General features: G+C 41.3%; 1 protein-coding gene across 1 annotated transcript in view; it reads right to left on the reverse strand.

Moving 5' to 3' along the window:
- The window catches only part of kmt2e (lysine (K)-specific methyltransferase 2E), a 41649-nt gene extending 28019 nt beyond the window's left edge, over positions 1-13630 (reverse strand). The window contains exons 1-2 of the mRNA XM_016279735.1: positions 13179-13630; positions 189-373 (exon numbers count right to left, since the gene is read on the reverse strand). Of these exons, the coding sequence (XP_016135221.1) occupies positions 189-259 (71 nt within the window). The 5' untranslated portion in view covers positions 260-373; positions 13179-13630. The remainder of the gene's footprint in view (positions 1-188; positions 374-13178) is intronic.
- Positions 13631-17673: the final 4043 nt, after the last annotated feature.

A 17673-nucleotide genomic window follows, 5' to 3' on the forward strand; every position in this document is an offset into this window, starting at 1 on the left:
AGCAACAGCAGCAGAGCAAGTTTCTGATGAGAAAGAAGCAGATAGATGAGAGAACGGAAGCGGTTGGTGGAAAAATCTGACTACAGATGCGTTTCTCTCTGCTGATGCAACCAGAAAACGAACAAAATGAAACAAAAGGTAGTGATGAGTCAATATGAAAGGACAACGACAGAAACGGAGAAACTCACTCTGACCCTGCAGCCATGTCCAGGTATGAGGTGTTGGCCGTGTCCACCCCTACTGGGATGACTACGCTCATGACGTTCTGTGCTGGGAGTCTCTTGTCCTACTGAGTCCAGAGCACAGCAATCCAAAACACTGAGGCATGTCAGCCACAGCACTCATTGCACACATCTAAGTGCATCCACAAGGCCTGCAAAAACACAGAGAGAAAGAGAGAAATATCACTGTTAGTGTTTGACAATCAACTTTACACCAGACTCAAGATATAACACAAACAGAGCTATAAAAACGTGACGGGGGCACATTCATAGACACTACAGAGTAGGGCTTTCAAAATGGCTGAAAAACTAAATTCTCATTTTTTACTTAAATATGATCAATATTTGAATTATATTCGAATTTAAAAGGCATGATTTCAGTTAGGGGGAAAAAAAGATTTTGCTAAATATTATGCACGTTTCTTCAAAGCATAATAAAATAACAGGACTATCTTTGAAAAAAAGTGCATAATGTTTAAAATAATGTTTATAAACCTTATATAATTACTAAAGTTGCTTAAACAATTAGAAACAAAACCGCATCATGCATGTATAGTTTAATACAAAGGACCGAAAACCAATCACAAAGAGTACTTTCTTCATTTAAAAACTTGAGATGCAGTGGAATGGGGAAAACCACCATTCAAGTCTTGAGACATGTTTTTTTTAAAAGTTGAACTTACATTAATTTTACATAGCTTTCTAAACATGCGGCTCTCTTGTGCGAGACTCGAATGCAACGGTGATAGATGTCCCTCTAGAAAATGTGATAAATATGCATTCTGTGTGAACGGCTTGGTTTCAGTTTTGACGTAAACAACATCTTCCCCACATTGATTGTTCTCTTTTTCTGCAATATTTTGAATGAACAACGTAGCAGCGCCGCATCTAGTGGGTTCAACTGGATAGGCTAAAAAAGCATTAAAATGCATTGACACTTACATGGTCATCGGATCTTGTGCACCACTGATAAGGCTGCCTGATGCACACCTATAATTCGAATGCAACGTTTTTGCATCTGAATGCGGATTTTTCTCTTAAATTCGACACATTTTTTTTTTGACAGCCCTACTACAGAGCACATATTACGAAACCTGGGTCATTACAGCTAGTATTGTAAACAGGATATGACTCCTTTCAAAGAGTAACTATGATTCATAGAACAAATATGAGGCCATGGTTGGCCTTGAAAGCTAATATTATTCGTGCAGACATCAACAGAAAAACTATATATAAAATAACTTGTTACTTCAAGTTTTAATAGATAAACTACTAAAGATCGGTTTGCGCTTCAACACGGTAGTTTGGGTAAAGTTTCCCTAGCCCTAAAAGAAAAAGAAAAATCAGTGTTTGAACATGTCCTTTGTAAGACATGGGAGGGGAAGTGAAGATTGTGTGGCAAAACTGTGTCCAATAACAGTGCTCGACCTTTGCAAAAACAACAAACAGGGTGAAGTGACTCCGCATTGACTCAAGGGGGCGCAGTTGCATGCTTGGAAGTGAAGGAGGAAAAGAGAGGAGAGAGAGAGAGAGAGAAAGAGAAGAAAAATAATTGTTCAGAAAGGGGAGAAAAGGTGCTAAAACAGCAACTCGTTTCTCCCTTCTACGAGCCTCCACCCCCATCCCATACCGGCCCCTACTGAAGAAAAACAAAGACCAGCAAGCTAATGAAGTTGGTAATTAAGAGGCTTCTGTCAGGCACAATGGGTAATTAGGAACTTGCTTCCCTTGGGTGTTAGTGGTCCAGTCTCATCAGTGCTAGGGCCTGCGGTCTGACCCTTCAGGAAAATGGAGAGAAACGTTCATTTTCACCTCAGTCTGACCCAAATCTGTTATATCTCCCCCACCTGCTATTTGTGTGTGTGTGTGTGTGTGTGTGTGTGTGTGTGCATATGAGAGAGAGAGTATGTATGTATAATGCCGTGAAAAGGTTTTTGCCCCCTTCCTGTTTTTTTTATTTTTTTGCATACTTGTCACACTTAAAAGATTCAGATCATCAAAAAATTTTAATTTTACACAAAGATAATGCAAGTAAATACAAAATGCAGTTTTTAAATGATGATTTCATTTATTAAGGGAAAAAAGCTGTATATTCAAGAACAGATGAGAAAATAAACAGTTGACATGTATCAGTCTGGAAAGGGTTATAAAGCCATTTCTAAGGCTTTGGGACTCCAGCGAACCATGGTCAGAGCCATTATCCACAAATGGAGAAAACTTAAGTTGGAACAGTGGTGAACCTTCCCAGGAGTGGCCGGCCAACCAAAATTACTCCCCGTTACATCTTGCGTAAAACCAACACAGGATTTCATAAAAAGAACATCATACCAACAGTCAAACATGGTGGTGGTAGTGTGATGGTCTGGGGCTGCTTTGCAGCTTCAGGACCTGGACGACTTGCCATAATTGATGGAACCATGAATTCTGCACTCTATCAGAAAATCCTGAAGGAGAATGTCCGGCCATCAGTTTGTGACCTCAAGCTCAAGCGCACTTGGGTTCTGCAGCAGGACAATGATCCCAAACACACCAGCAAGTCCACTTCTGAATGGCTCAAGAAAAATTAAATTAAGATTTTGGAGTGGCCAAGTCAAAGTCTGGACTTAAATCCGATTGAGATGCTGTGGCATGACCTTAAACAGTCCATTCATGCTCCAAAATTCCTCCACAGCGATGTGAAAGACTCATTGCCAGTTATCGCAAACACTTGATTGCAGTTGTTGCTGCAAAGGGTGGCACAACCAGTTATTAGATTTAGGGGGCAATTACTTTTTCACGTAGGGTCAGGCAGGTTTGGACAGCTTTTTCCCTTAATAAACGAAATCATTATTTCAACTTCATTTTGTATTTCCTCTGGTTATCTTTGTGTAATATTAAAATTAGTTTGAATCTGAATCATTGAAGTGTGACATATGCAAAAAATTAAAGGAGTCATATGATGCGATTAAAATTTTTCCTTTCTCTTTGTTGTGAAAGCGAAACTACTTTGTTTGGTCTTCCAAAAGAGGACGATATCCGCTTCGTCATGCCTAGAGCTGATCCGTGCTGGTTGCTGAGGAAATACATCAACTTTGCGCTGTGGATCGCCTTTTACTGTGAACGAAGCGGAGTCCAGCCTGGGGTCGTCACATGTGGTTGCTGCAAGCCCGCACCGTTCTCTAGCCCACCGCTCACTTAAGTCTGCCGTGTGTTTCGTTGTGAAAGCGAAACTACTTTGTTTGGTCTTCCAAAAGAGGACACGACTAGAAATCAGTGGTTAAGTTGTATTTACAACACTGTTCCAGAACAGTTCAACCCAAATATTCAGATGTGTGCAGCGCATTTTACGGAGGACTGTTTACTGATCCTGGTAGAGTAGACTACAATGCCGGCTGTTCTGACTCAGACTGTAAGTACGTTTTCATTTTAAGGATTTGTCACTGATGATTCAAACGTGAGTTTTGAGCAGTGTAGAGTAGCGCTTGTTGTTTGTCATTTCTCCAATCACAAATGCAGACATGGTTTTATGTTTATGCGGCGCGATGCAACGCAAGGCGTAAAAAGACAGCATAAGTCATTATAATCGGTAATTATGTCCCCACTGGATGCAACAAATGCCTCGTTTATAATGGGTTTTAATGTTTTTGTTTCGTTGCTCCGGCACACGGCATCACAGTATGGTAGGGGTGTAACATTTCCATCACACGCTTGAGGTATTCAGCCAATCACAGCACACCTCGCTTTTCAGACCGATGAGCTTTGTAAAAATCGATGCATTTCAGAAAGGCGGGGCATAGAGGAGAAACAATAATGTACAGTATGTGGAAATTTTTTTTTTTGAACCTTAAACCGCATAAACACATTTCATTACACCAAATACACAAAATAATATTCTTATTAGCAACATCATATGACCCCTTTAAAAAAAACAGGAAGGAGGCAAAAACTTTGTATGTTTTATTTTGATATTTTTCATATTTATATGCAGTGCATTATTTCTTGAGACAGTATATATTTTGTAAATTATATATTTTATATTATAAAAAAAATAATTCCAAAGCAAACTGGTAAAAAAAAAAAAAAAAAAAATTTTTTTTTTTTTTTTTTTTTTTTTACTTAAGACTTAAATCACTGAATTTTTTCGTTTTACTAGATCATTTATATCTACATAATTTGATGAACTTGCATTGTATTAAAAAGGAAAAAAACAATTTTTATAATTTAAATTTAAATCTAAAATGACAACTATTTACCCGCCAAAGCCAATTTTAACCCACATTTGTTTCATTTTGGACTTTGCATACCAGGACTTGTGATCCAGATCACTGCAAATAAACAATAGGGATGTGCGGGTATAGTCGACTAAACAGTACAGCTCCCACTAGTCGACACTGAAAACAATAGTCGATTACACGACAGAAAAAAAGAAAAGAAAAGAAAAACAAAAACATGATTTTATCATTCAAATTACCATAATTTTAACATTGCATTTAAAACATTTTAAATAACAAGTTAAAATAAAACGTTTGAAAAATACATTATTTTTAAAAGTTTATCAGGGCGAAACTAAATTTTTACCTCAGACCTCACATGCGTTTTCTTCGTGCCAGTTGCGGCGAGTTCAGAAATGACCATGCGAAAGACGAGAAGGTGTGGGATTATTTTGAATTAGAAGGAAACAGAAACGTTTTGTGTAAACTGTGTAATGTCAAATTGTCTTACAATAACTCTACCGGAGTGATGCGTAATCATATTCAACACAGGCACGTAGGCAGAACATATTTTCATGTTTGATCAGGGTGATAACCCCCATAGACATTGAGGGGGGCTAGTCCCCCCAATAATTAAAAATCGCTAAACCCTTTTCTCAAATATCGCCAATTCGAGAGAGAGAGAGAGAGAGAGAGAGAGAGAGAGAGATGAAAGTTGCGTGTATGCGCGTCTGTGCATTTCTCTTTTTAGAGTGAGTTTACTTCAAAAACAGCGATTATATCGTCTCGTTGCTGGAAAATATAATGTAGCGATTCAGTATTTAAACTGTTATTAATAAAAGGATAACATCACATATGTTCTCCGAAGAGCCATACACACCCTTTCTTTCCCCTCAAACACACACACACACAGCAAAAATCCCCCTCCTCAAATGTAAAAGGGAGGTTGTGGAAAAATCTAGTACAGTAGAGCATTCCCGGCTAAATCAGAGCATTCAGACTGCCTCTGACACACCCACTTCCTTTAGTTGAACCGTTTGCCACTCATGAGGAACACAGCCAGAGAGAGGAAGAAAAAAAAAAGAAAGAAAGAAAAACGCTTCCCTGCCCTACCCGGATTTCTTTCCCTCCCCTCTGCACTTCCTAAATAAACCCTTGACACTCGGAGGGAAAGGGAGGGGTGGACAGGGGAGATGGCTGCGGAATACGAGACCAATTAAATGGTCATGAGGAGAGAGAAGCCATTTAAAGAGCCTATGAAAAGATAAGCAGCTTTCGAAACTAAAATATATAAAACACGCGTAATGTTATGTAACACATCGTGTAATATTCCTTTTCTCTGTCCTGTCCTTCCAGTGGAACTATCCATCTAAGGATGCGAATTCTGGCGCAGAAGCCACCAGCTGAATCCAACTGTTTTTCCTCCTCTCTCTGTATGGACACAATGTTGTACGGGAAGCTCCTTCCTCGCTACAGCAGGCAGGGAAACCCACAGCCTCACGTAGGAGTGTCAACACATTTTCTCCTTTCTCTCCCCGTTTCTCCCTCACTCTCTCCCACAGCCGTTTTCCTGGTTCGCTTGGTCTGATTTTGAGCGAGGAGAGATGGAAATAGAGCAGGCTTCCAAATACTAGCCCCGGCGATGTGACTTCACACCATTCTCGCAGGCTGAGTCATCTCAGCCTACGCAACACTGAGGCTTTACACAACCACGTGCCTCAAAAATGCACGAACGCAAGCCGAGAGCTTTTCCTGACTGTCATTGATAAAGATGCATGAGGTACGAGGTCGTGTCACCTTGTTCGAGTCTGTTCCTGTGAGACAAATGCGTCACAATCGGGGTACAATCGCGGCCAGCTCTAGCTGCTGAAGAGAAGATGAGAGAGATGCCTACTTGAATACAATATTTTATTAGCGATGTTTACTACATTAAACCAACCATGCATGCTAAACATCATTGCTGCAGAGATGATAACTTGGTTGATAATAAAACAGGCGAAAACCTCACAGATGTCCCACGTCCAGAGGCCAGAATTTCATAGAGACCTCAGGGTGGGCTCTTTTGACTTGGGCCAGTAAGCAAGGACACAATCGCGGCCAGCTCTAGCTGCTGAAGAGAAGATGAGAGAGATGCCTACTTGAATACAATATTTTATTAGCGATGTTTACTACATTAAACCAACCATGCATGCTAAACGTCATTGCTGCAGAGATGATAACTTGGTTGATAATAAAACAGGCGAAAACCTCACAGATGTCCCACGTCCAGAGGCCAGAATTTCAGAGACCTCAGGGTGGGCTCTTTTGACTTGGGCCAGTAAGCAAGGACACTTCTTGGGCATGCAGTTTATCTCAGCCTCTCGAACAAACGTTAATGAGGTTAATGGCTCCTGCGCTAGACTGCCAAGTGGCTGACCATAGCGCACCTCCACCATGGTCAGAAAGGACGCACTTGACATTCTTAAATTAGATAAGGATGACCGATGACAAACAAAATCAATGATGCATATCCCCCCCCCCAATGTGTTAGAAAAGTGTGTTTTATTTAGAGTTATAAAGAAAACCAGATTTTTGAAATATGCTTGCTAGGGCTGGGCGATACGGCCAAAAAAAGTGCCTAAATATGACCTGTGATTACAAGGTCAAATTTTCATTATTTTTTTAAAATTATGCACAGATGAATTGTTCACAGCAAGGAAACTGCTATGTATTTAGCAGTTTGTTTAGATATCTGCCTAAGCAAACCACTAAAACCCTAAGGCAAACAAAGACAAATTTCCTTCCTCATATTTAAGGCAGTTTTGGAGTATCGGAGTGTACATTTACATATGGATGTGCAGGGGTCAAATCAGTCAGTTGCAACAGTGCCACGGGCGAAAAGGACAGTCTGGGCCACTCAGACTTCACGATGGCACAGCTACATGATCGATTTCACGTCTGGCTCGATTTCATTATTTTTTTTTAAATTATGCACAGGTGAATTGTTCACAGCAAGGAAACTGCTATGTATTTAGCAGTTTGTTTAGATATCTGCCTAAGCAAACCACTAAAACCCTAAGGCAAACAAAGACAAATTTCCTTCCTCATATTTAAGGCAGTTTTGGAGTATCGGGAGTGTACATTTACATATGGACGTGCAGGGGTCAAATCAGTCAGTTGCAACAGTGCCACGGGCGAAAAGGACAGTCTGGGCCACTCAGACTTCACGATGGCACAGCTACATGATCGATTTCACGTCTGGCTCGCACCATTACATCACAAACACCCTACAATAACATTCAGACGTTTATAAATTAGTAGGATGAGGTATTGCACCCTCGCCTGTCTGCTCTATGGGACACCTGTCATGTAGGTAGGGCCCGTTGAGAGAGCTCGGTTACAGCCAGCAAACAAAAACAGGTTACCTGAGCCCACAGCTCCTCCCTGCACATCTCTCACGTGACCTTACAGGCCTCCCGGTGGAACCAGCTACCAGCATACGCGCTAAACCACACCTCAGTTAGATAAATATAAAAACATGCTATCTTTTACGTTTATGAGTCGAGCAAACATGCTTTGGAGTTTGTCAGGTTTTAGCATGTGTGTGTGTCTCGCTGTGCGAAAGGCAAGCATAAGATGCGTCACTTGAGATTGTGAGCCACCTGCCTCGCTCTCGCACTTTAAAACCTCCATCTCTCCTGAGGGGGTGGGGTACTTTACTTCTCTATCCCTCTGTCAACACAGAGAACAAACAGACACTGCCCATGGCCTCTCTCTCACACACAGCGTCGAGTCACCCATGCGCAGTGAGGCTAGAATGCGAGTGTGACATGGGCACGAACAGGCCTCCCGGTGGAACCAGCTACCAGCATACGCGCTAAACCACACCTCAGTTAGATAAATATAAAAACATGCTATCTTTTACGTTTATGAGTCGAGCAAACATGCTTTGGAGTTTGTCAGGTTTTAGCATGTGTGTGTGTCTCGCTGTGCGCAAGGCAAGCATAAGATGCGTCACTTGAGATTGTGAGCCACCTGCCTCGCTCTCGCACTTTAAAACCTCCATCTCTCCTGAGGGGGTGGGGTACTTTACTTCTCTATCCCTCTGTCAACACAGAGAACAAACAGACACTGCCCATGGCCTCTCTCTCACACACAGCGTCGAGTCACCCATGCGCAGTGAGGCTAGAATGCGAGTGTGACATGACAACCTGACAAAGAATAAGACAGGATAGTGAATGCAGCTGCTGCCGAGCTGTTTATGCTGATCGGAATTGCACGTTTGAATCTTTCAGGTCAATATTTACTACAATAATAGCTTTATTACGCCCTAGTACAATAAAAATCGTCACTTTTTATATCAGTTGTCACACAACCTTCACCTTTGCATGCATCCCTGTCTTAAAAAAGTCAGGTTATGCAAAACATGACACCGTCAAGTGTTCATTCTGAACTCTTCAAGTTCATTCACCATGTTTCCGTCAGATGAGACGACAAGAGTAGTTGAAATGCACTGCATTTATCATTTAAAAACAAACCAGGTTTGCGCAGCTAAGCGCGCTTCTGCTTCATTCTCCGCGTGGATCACTTCCCTCTAGTGTCACTGTGTGAGTTGTGAGCTGTGTGTTGATGTGCGTAGGCTGATGTTCCATCCTCTTTGCACAGCTGCACAGCCTCGCTGTGATGTCACACCACTACATGCCAATGATTGGACCTCCACCTACAGGAAAAGCCTGTCAGAAAGCCACAGCCTGCACTGTACATGGTCTGCTCCTCTCGTTATCTGCAGGCAAGCACAGGCTCGCGAGCTTTTCCATGCAAAAAAAAGGTGCCTCAAACAAAAATACAGTATTTGTGGAGCAAATCAGCTTTTATACAATAGATGGCAAATCCGTTCTTAATGGCCATCTTGAATCTCAGCCATGGTGCTGTCCTGAAGGAAAAAGGTCCAAAGCATGTGTTTGGCAAGTATCTCAGACCATCATCTCACCCGTGGCTGCCAAAGTTTGCACCACAGAGGCCGGTCTCACAGTTTGGCTAAGGGAAAAAAATGTAGAACATACTGGCTTCTACAAGAAATATGCAAAAATTGGCATTTTCAGAAAGCTGTTGGAGCAATGCCTTGGTTTTTATTATGGAAAGCCCTTCTAAACACAACCAAAGATATAGGAACAGCGCTGCGGTTAACAAAGGCGGCAAATAAATTATTTCTATTGATTAAAACACATGAATTTAACGTATGCTACACAGGACGAGGCCCACACACAGTTATATGGGTGAACTTCAGCAAACTTTCCACAGTCATGCAGTCAGTCAGGCTGAGGGAAAGAAACCAGACACATTAAGAGTGATAAAACTCAAACATCAGCATTCATATGCAGCGTGATGGCTTGACCCGTTGGATAACCGAAGCCTCCGATGATGTGCTATCAGTTCACGCATGAGCAGTCACTCGCCTGCTTCCTATTCAAGATCAAGATTACCTTTTTGCAGCATCATCGTCTATTCATTACACATTAGGGCCCATGTTTACCCCATCTAACCGCTCTGATGAATAACCACATTCTTCTGGACCTGTAAACTCCCCGCTGACCAGAGGGAGGGAGCAGTAATCATGAGAGAAATATGACACAGCCGTGTGGGTTGCACTCTTTTCTATACTGCAGTAAACTCAACGGCATCCTCAAATAAATTCGTACAGCTCAATGTGGCTGTTAAACCAAAACAGTTATTGCCGAGTAGTTTAAAGTAGAAGATGGTTGTGCACGAGCTCGAGAAACATCTCGTTTCCTGTTAATTCTTTAGGTGAGGCAATGCACACATCTAGGTTTCTGGTACAACACAACCCTGCCTTTCATAGTCATGAATTTCCAGTAAGGTATACCAAGTCACAAAACTATTTCCTAGGGGTGGGTGGTATGACGGAATTCTTATTTCGCAATACGAGTCGTTTTACTTCATAATGAAGTTAACTTTATTTTATTTCATCTTTATTACAAATTAGAAGAAAGATGCAAATAACAATAGGAGAAACAATGTAAGACAGACAACTGAAAAAATATATATTGCAGTAAGTTTTTCAGATACAGTAGATCTATTTAACAGCGTCATGTAAGAAATACTACAGAAATCAAATCAAACATTTAAAAAAAATCACTGCACAGTCTTCATTGTGTGTATTGAGCCTATATATTTTTTTATTAAGACATTGCAATGTCTTAAATAGATTAAAGACATAACTGCCTCAGTTTATCGGAACGTTCAAGCGCAATAAGCCGTGAAATAGAACTCATTCGCATACTGTGGACTCAACGGACAGGCCGCATTGAATTTTTCCAGTTTCATTTTCTGATTTTTTCTTTATCGCTATAGCGTGGCAAGCACTTGTGACACTACTTGCATACCGTGGAATAGCAAAAATGTCTATCGATGAAACAGTACACGTATCACCATACCGACCAGGCCTATAATGTACTGTGTTGTAAAACAAGAGAGGAACAAGATCAGCTGTTTGAGCTACATTTAAGATTATCTGAGGTTGTGCTACTACAAAACAAAAATGAGTGCGAGTAATAAATCCCCTATTGTTCCTTCCACAAAGGGCTGCATGTTTATACTTTTACTTAACTCCAGTCTGACATCTTGCCAATATCAGCCTCATGTTTTTCAGCCTTAAATACACTTTACCTTGTAAAGATGACAATTATCTTCTAATCCCATATGAAAACTACCATTTGAATGGAGAAATATACTGTTGAACACTGTAAAGACAACACCAACAGATTGTTACTGGTCGTTTACTATACTTTGCTCCACGAATTAGATGAGATTTGAGTGTCGTGTACAAATTTATGAAGGTTTATCCAGGTTTAACAACGAGGGTGCGTATCTGACGCACTCATATGGTTGGGTTTATGTGCTAAAGCGTTCAGTGGACGCAGGCTATAATCATATTTGGTGAAACACAGCACTGTATTTGTCTGGTGTGTGTTGTGCACTTGCCCGTGGGTGAGTGTGTTGGCGCTGCAGTGTGTGAGAGCTGATCTAGGGGTGTGGAGGCTTTCATTCCCACAACATCCACTCATCCGCCATTTTCACTAAGCACCTGAGAGGAAATACTGCGCTCGAAGACTCGCTGAAATTTGACAGAAAACGGCCAAGATAACAAGAAACCCGTCTTTTCACATATGCTTAAGTATCTATTTGTCAAATGCGCTGGTGTTGTGCTGGAACAAAGTGTTTGCGTCGTTTCTGCGTAGCTAGCGATTCTGACTGACGACGACTAACGTTAGCCAACCTCTGCTTACCTCACAATGCACACGATTATTATCCGAGGGGGAAAGTGCGTTTTAACGACTTCTTTAGCGTTTAAATCACTAAATGATCTGTTAGCGCGTCTGCAAAGCTAAACTAACCGCGTAGGGTCGACTAAGTTAATTAAACAACATCCTCACAAACAGCTAGTCGGTGAAGCTAACTGGTTAGCTTGCTATGCTAATGCGCATCGATATGATACGCTGGAGCGTTTAATTTCCTTACATGGAGGCATAAATCAAATGTCCAGTAATACATGTCTTACACACATCGTTCTAAGCCTACAAACGCGTCAAACGACGGTTTATTGACTATAACCGGCATAACTGCGCAGTTCGCTGGTAAAGCAGCGCGGTTCTGGTCCACTTCGAGGAGAAGCTAAAGCAGATCTGACTACAAGAACCGAGCCCGAACCCCTCCCCCACGCCTGCAGCACTCATTATCAGCACACAACACACACCAGACAGACACTAAATAAGCGCTCATGTTATGTCCTCTACGCTAAATCGACACAATATCATGCTAAGCAGCACTAAGTCCGTCATATTCTCTGCAGCGATTAGAGCCAGTCCAAACACAAAAGACTAAAATCACACAGCATTTAAAGAGGGTCTTACTACTACGAATCAACGTCAGTCAGTAGGCTTTAAAGTGTATCTGTGGGCTAGGTATGGGGTAAGAGTGGACCTAGTGAATGGTTAGCCGGAGTTGAGAGGTGTAAACAAAAGCCCTGTTGTTGCAGGCTCTGTCAGAGCACAAGGTGCCTTTCCAAACACTCCACACCTCTCATTCTCTAAAATGCACATCAAAAACACGTGTAAATAGTTGTAAACGTGCATATCGCCATCGAGATTTGTAGCGAAGTGGCGGGAGCAACGTATCGTGGGACGTGACCACGACTTCACCAAAATGGAAACACACTCTCAAAGCAGTTTTTTGTGGCACATCCCAGCACGTTAAGAGATTTTTGAAGTCTCGAGCTGCTGCTTTCTTGGTCGGTTGGCTAACGTGCTAGCATTTCTCCAGTGACTGCTGGTGTAGCTAGCAGCTTTCCAACAACGCAGGAGCAACGACAACGAGTTTCCGCTGCTCTCCTGTGCAGCTTTTCTGGTTGCTACCACAATAAAACGGCGTTACGATTGGAGATATTTCCTTTTGTGAGGCATTAAAGGTGGGTGTGAGCTAGCTAGCCACCTTAGCTGCTAAATTAAGTCGTACACACGCAGACACACACACTGCTCGGATTGCCCTCCTTTTCAACAAGCCAGGTGGGATTTATACCTCAAAAGGAGGGTTGACAAATGCACAGCAGCGTTGTAATTACATCTCATTTTAACAAACTAATAACACAAGCTCACAGTTTCAGCATCTACACAAGGATGGGACCCTCTTCAGCAAGTCACTTAGCCACTAGCATCAAACAACCCCCTCTGATAAACAAACCGATAGCTGTAGGATTACGCCAGGTACTTACCGTTGATGTCCACTGTAATAACTGTGAATAAAGACACGGGGGACTCGGGTGAGACCCCGCCGCCTGATCTACCACACAACCAAAACAATACTTCGCTCTCCACTGCGGATGTGTAACAAAGCTTTACAAATCGCGCGGTTTCGCACTTGTATTTCGCTTCGTGGTGCTCGAATCCAAACGTTCAGTTAGAGACTGTTAAACCCCGACAATTCTGTCCATATCTATGCCGACAGTTAGAAACTGGACCCCTTCAATCCTGTCTCTTTTCCCTGTGCAAAAATGGCGGCCCTGGCAGAAGTGCCGTGGCTCCGCCTCCCCCGCTCACCCCCGGCTCTCTGTCACTGCGCGCTCCGCCTCTGATCCGCGGGGTTTCCCGGTCCGCCGCACAACCTCAGGGGCGGAGAGAGAGTTCATCCGCGGCAAGCATACAGTCCACTGCAGCCCGCTGTGGAGAAATGTGACCCTGCATTTACCACAAAACCAGTCATAAGGGTCCAGTTTTCGAAATTGAGATTTATACCGCATCTGAAAGCTGAATAAATAAGCTTTCCATTGATGTATGCTTTGTTAGGACAGGACATTATTTGCCCACAAAGGCATATGTGGGGGACACAGTGCTGTTTACTACTGGATTTGTAACAGTCATATATTGTGATTAAATAGTTTGTTGCAATCATTATCCTAGTAAAATGGTATTTAAGTCAACTCCGTTACATATGCGTGTTAATCAAACTATTATGCAATTAAGTATTTTGAAACCAGTGCCGCAATCATACTGGTCGGCTAACTTAATCGACAACTGCTAAGAATTAATCGTTCAATTGTCTCATTGAAAATATGAGACCCGAGACCACAAAACCAAACAAAAATAAGCTCTCCATTGATGTGTGGTTTGTTAGGATCGGACAATATTTGGCCGAGATACAACAATTTTAAAATCTGCAATCTGAGGGTGCAAAAAAAAAAAATCTAAATATTGAGAAAATCGCCTTTAAAGTTGTCCAAATGAAGTTCTTAGCAATGCATATTACTAATCAAAAATTACGTTTATGGTAGGAATTACAAAATATCTTCATGGAACATGATCTTTACTTAATATCCTAATGATTTTTGGCATAAAAGAAAAATCGATCATTTTGACCCATACAATATTGGCTATTGCTACAAATATACCCTTGCTACTTCAGAGTGGTTTTGTGGTCCATGATTACAAATAAGCCTGAAGGCTCAGCCCAGAGAGATGAATGTGTGGGAGGGAAAAAAATAATGGATAAAAATATTGCGATTATGGTGAGCAGTGTTGGTTAGTACATGTAACTAAATTACGTAATTTAATTACAAAATGAATGTAATTGTAATCAGTTACAGTTACTAAGAAAAAATGTGTAATTAAATTAGTTACTTATGAAAATGTTAATGATTACAAAGGGGATTACATCTGATTTTTCACACACACACACACACACACACACACACACACACAGATTTAATTGATTTATTTCATAAATTGCAGTGACTATTAGTTACTTATGAAAATGTTAATGATTACAAAGGGGATTACATCTGATTTTTCACACACACACACACACACACACACACACACACACAGATTTAATTGATTTATTTCATAAATTGCAGTGACTGCCCTAATATATGAGACACCAATGTTTCAGGAGTTTAGGACACACGTTTATTTGATAACTGTTTTACTTCCTATTTGGGTTTATGTATATACTTTTTTTTCCCAAGCCATTGTTAGATGCCAGTGTTTCCTGTCATAGCTATGCAAAGATTTCAAAACTGAATTAGATTTTACATAAATACGCCAAAGCAAATCTAACTACTACCACAATAAGTTTCGAGTACTTGTCGTATTGTAGTATAAATAATGTGAGTAGTGTTTACACTGAAATTTCAAAAAGAAAAAGTCAAATAAGGACAAATTTTTATCCTGCACACTACCAGTACTTGCAAAAGTATCAAAAACAGATTGTATTGACGTTTCAGTCTCGCGATCTTCATCAGGTATATTTAAACATACAATTGCGAGCTCAAGCACATTAAAAAAAAACATCATGACCAATCAAAAAAAGTTGATGCACTTAATTAACTAAAACCTCCATACCCTAATATAATGCAAGTCACGTGATTTGAGGTTACATTCATGTCCTAGCACAAATGATCCCAAAGTTTGTCTGAATCCCCAAACCTAAGTACAAGGAATAATAAAAGTGTTTTCTATTGTTACAAAATAGTTTGTGTCTACCATTACAAATAAAAGTTTCTCAATAATGCCAAGACCTTGTGTTTTGCTTCAATATCTGGGTGTTTTGGAATGATAAAATCAGAATTTCAAATTTGTATCTGCATGTGTACGTGGTAAAATGGTCTTTTTTATAGGTTCCTGATGTGGAAGTCTTATCGTCAGCCCTACATGTTTCCTTTTTTATGGAATCTCTTCACCCATTATAAATATCCAAATGTCAAAATATATATGAAATATTACGAGCTATATTCAAGAATTGAGTGAAAACAAAGCAGAAGGCAGCCTACACAAGTCTTTGCCTAGTCTACGGTTGAATATGAACACTTACTTGCGAGGCCCAAAACAGTACATACAAAATCTGTTATGTAACCCCTTTATACAAGTGCACATTCTTTTTTTTTTGGCTCAAGGTAACTGGAGTGGGATGACCACAAGTATAAACACAAACATCTGCAGAGTGTAATGAAAAAAACATATTTCCGGAGAAACCCACTCTTTTTCTTTTCTTGTTGTTGTTGTACTTTGCTTTTTTTCACCATTTTGTGAGATCTCTTCAAAGCTAGTTTCTCAAGTTCATGTTGATACAATGCACATATACACATTGTGTGTGTATATACACATAATATACATTGATATATTGTTGCACGGTCTCCAAATGTTGCTCTTCAACCAGACGGCTTCATTCGAGCAACTCACCTACATAGAAACACCCTCCCCCATACTAAACTGGATCCAAACCGCATCCTCCTGCGCATGCGCAGTCTGTGCTATAAAAACAACCACTAGCAGTTGAAGAGCTATGCGATGCAGAGTGGAGAATCGCAGCAAGACAACGCAGAAAACTGCGATGTGGCGCGCCGATCATCGAATTTGTACAATTGAAAGGAAAACGAAACTAAAGAGATAGTTAAATCGAGCTGTTTGTATCGCACAGGATTGCCTACTACGCCAGTCATATCATCTTCAGGTTTTAACTCTCGGGACGTTTGAGATTATAGATGGACATAAAGACGGGCTACATTTCAACCAGTCCTGGAGCTAGGGTATTATTTCAGCGTCGATATATCGTTCATTTCGTTACGCTTTCAAAATGGCGATTTTCTCCGCTCGTCCCCCTCCCTGGCCTTCCTGAATAGAATGAATGACATTGCCCTTGACCAATAACACGCGTATTGTCCTGTTTCCTCGGCGCTGATTGGCTACAGATGACATAATCTGAATTCCATATTGTGGGCGGGCTCTGAGCTGAGAGGGGAGAGCGGCGCACCCGGAGAGCCGACCGTGTCCGTTCGTTTGTGGACGACAGTAGGGCGCCAACGCTCATTAACCATTTCATATACTTGAATCTCGGCGGACATCTGAAACACGGCGTTTTAGAAGAGCCCCGTCACGGAGTTGCTTTGTATACAAAATGAGCTCGTGCCGCGTCACTAAAATCGCAAGAAGGTGGCGTCAATGCTCCTCGCAGCACCGCGCGCAGGGCGGGGTCACGGGCTTCCGGGAAATATCATCGCCGAAAAGCGGATTCAGCTCCGTAAGAGTAACGTTACATCATCAGCCGTGCGATTTCAAGTGCACACCGACCACTAAAAACCGTGATGCGCTTTTGTCGCCTCGAACACCGGAATATGAAAGCAGTGTTTTGGGTGTTCGTTCAAAAGAACCGGTTATAAACGATTCAGTGATTCTTTTTCTTCTGCGTCATGACGTAATTACGTGGCCCCCAACACGCACGATGTGACAAATTAAGAGTTTAATCTAAATTAAGACATATGTGGGGACACGGTGCTGTTTATTACTGGATTTGCTTATTACGAGTAATATTTTGAACAGTCGTGTGTGTGTTTGTAATGTCATATATTGTGATTAAATAGTTTGTTGCAATCATTATCCGTTACATATGCGTGTTGATAAAACTACCATGCTATATATATATATATGTTCATGTGTGTTTCGGGAATTCTTTAAGGTCAAGCTTCGACTGTGAGAGCTGTTCTTCACAAGTCGTGTAATACGTCACAATAACAGCCGCATATGAGCTGCAACAAAAGCAGCGCATTTCCGGTTCAGGTGGCGATCAGGAAACGAATCGTGTGCAGAAAACATCCCGGCTGAGGTTTCACATCGTCGTTGTGCGATGCCATAATGCCTTAAGTAATCTGTTTCTTGCATTCGTTAAACTGTCTGTTAGGTAACGCCGTGGCTTTCTTCTTCAGGGCTCGTGTTTCA

This window comes from Sinocyclocheilus grahami, unplaced genomic scaffold, assembly GCF_001515645.1.
Source record: "Sinocyclocheilus grahami isolate Dianchi unplaced genomic scaffold, SAMN03320097.WGS_v1.1 scaffold8.1, whole genome shotgun sequence".
NCBI lineage: Eukaryota > Metazoa > Chordata > Actinopteri > Cypriniformes > Cyprinidae > Sinocyclocheilus > Sinocyclocheilus grahami.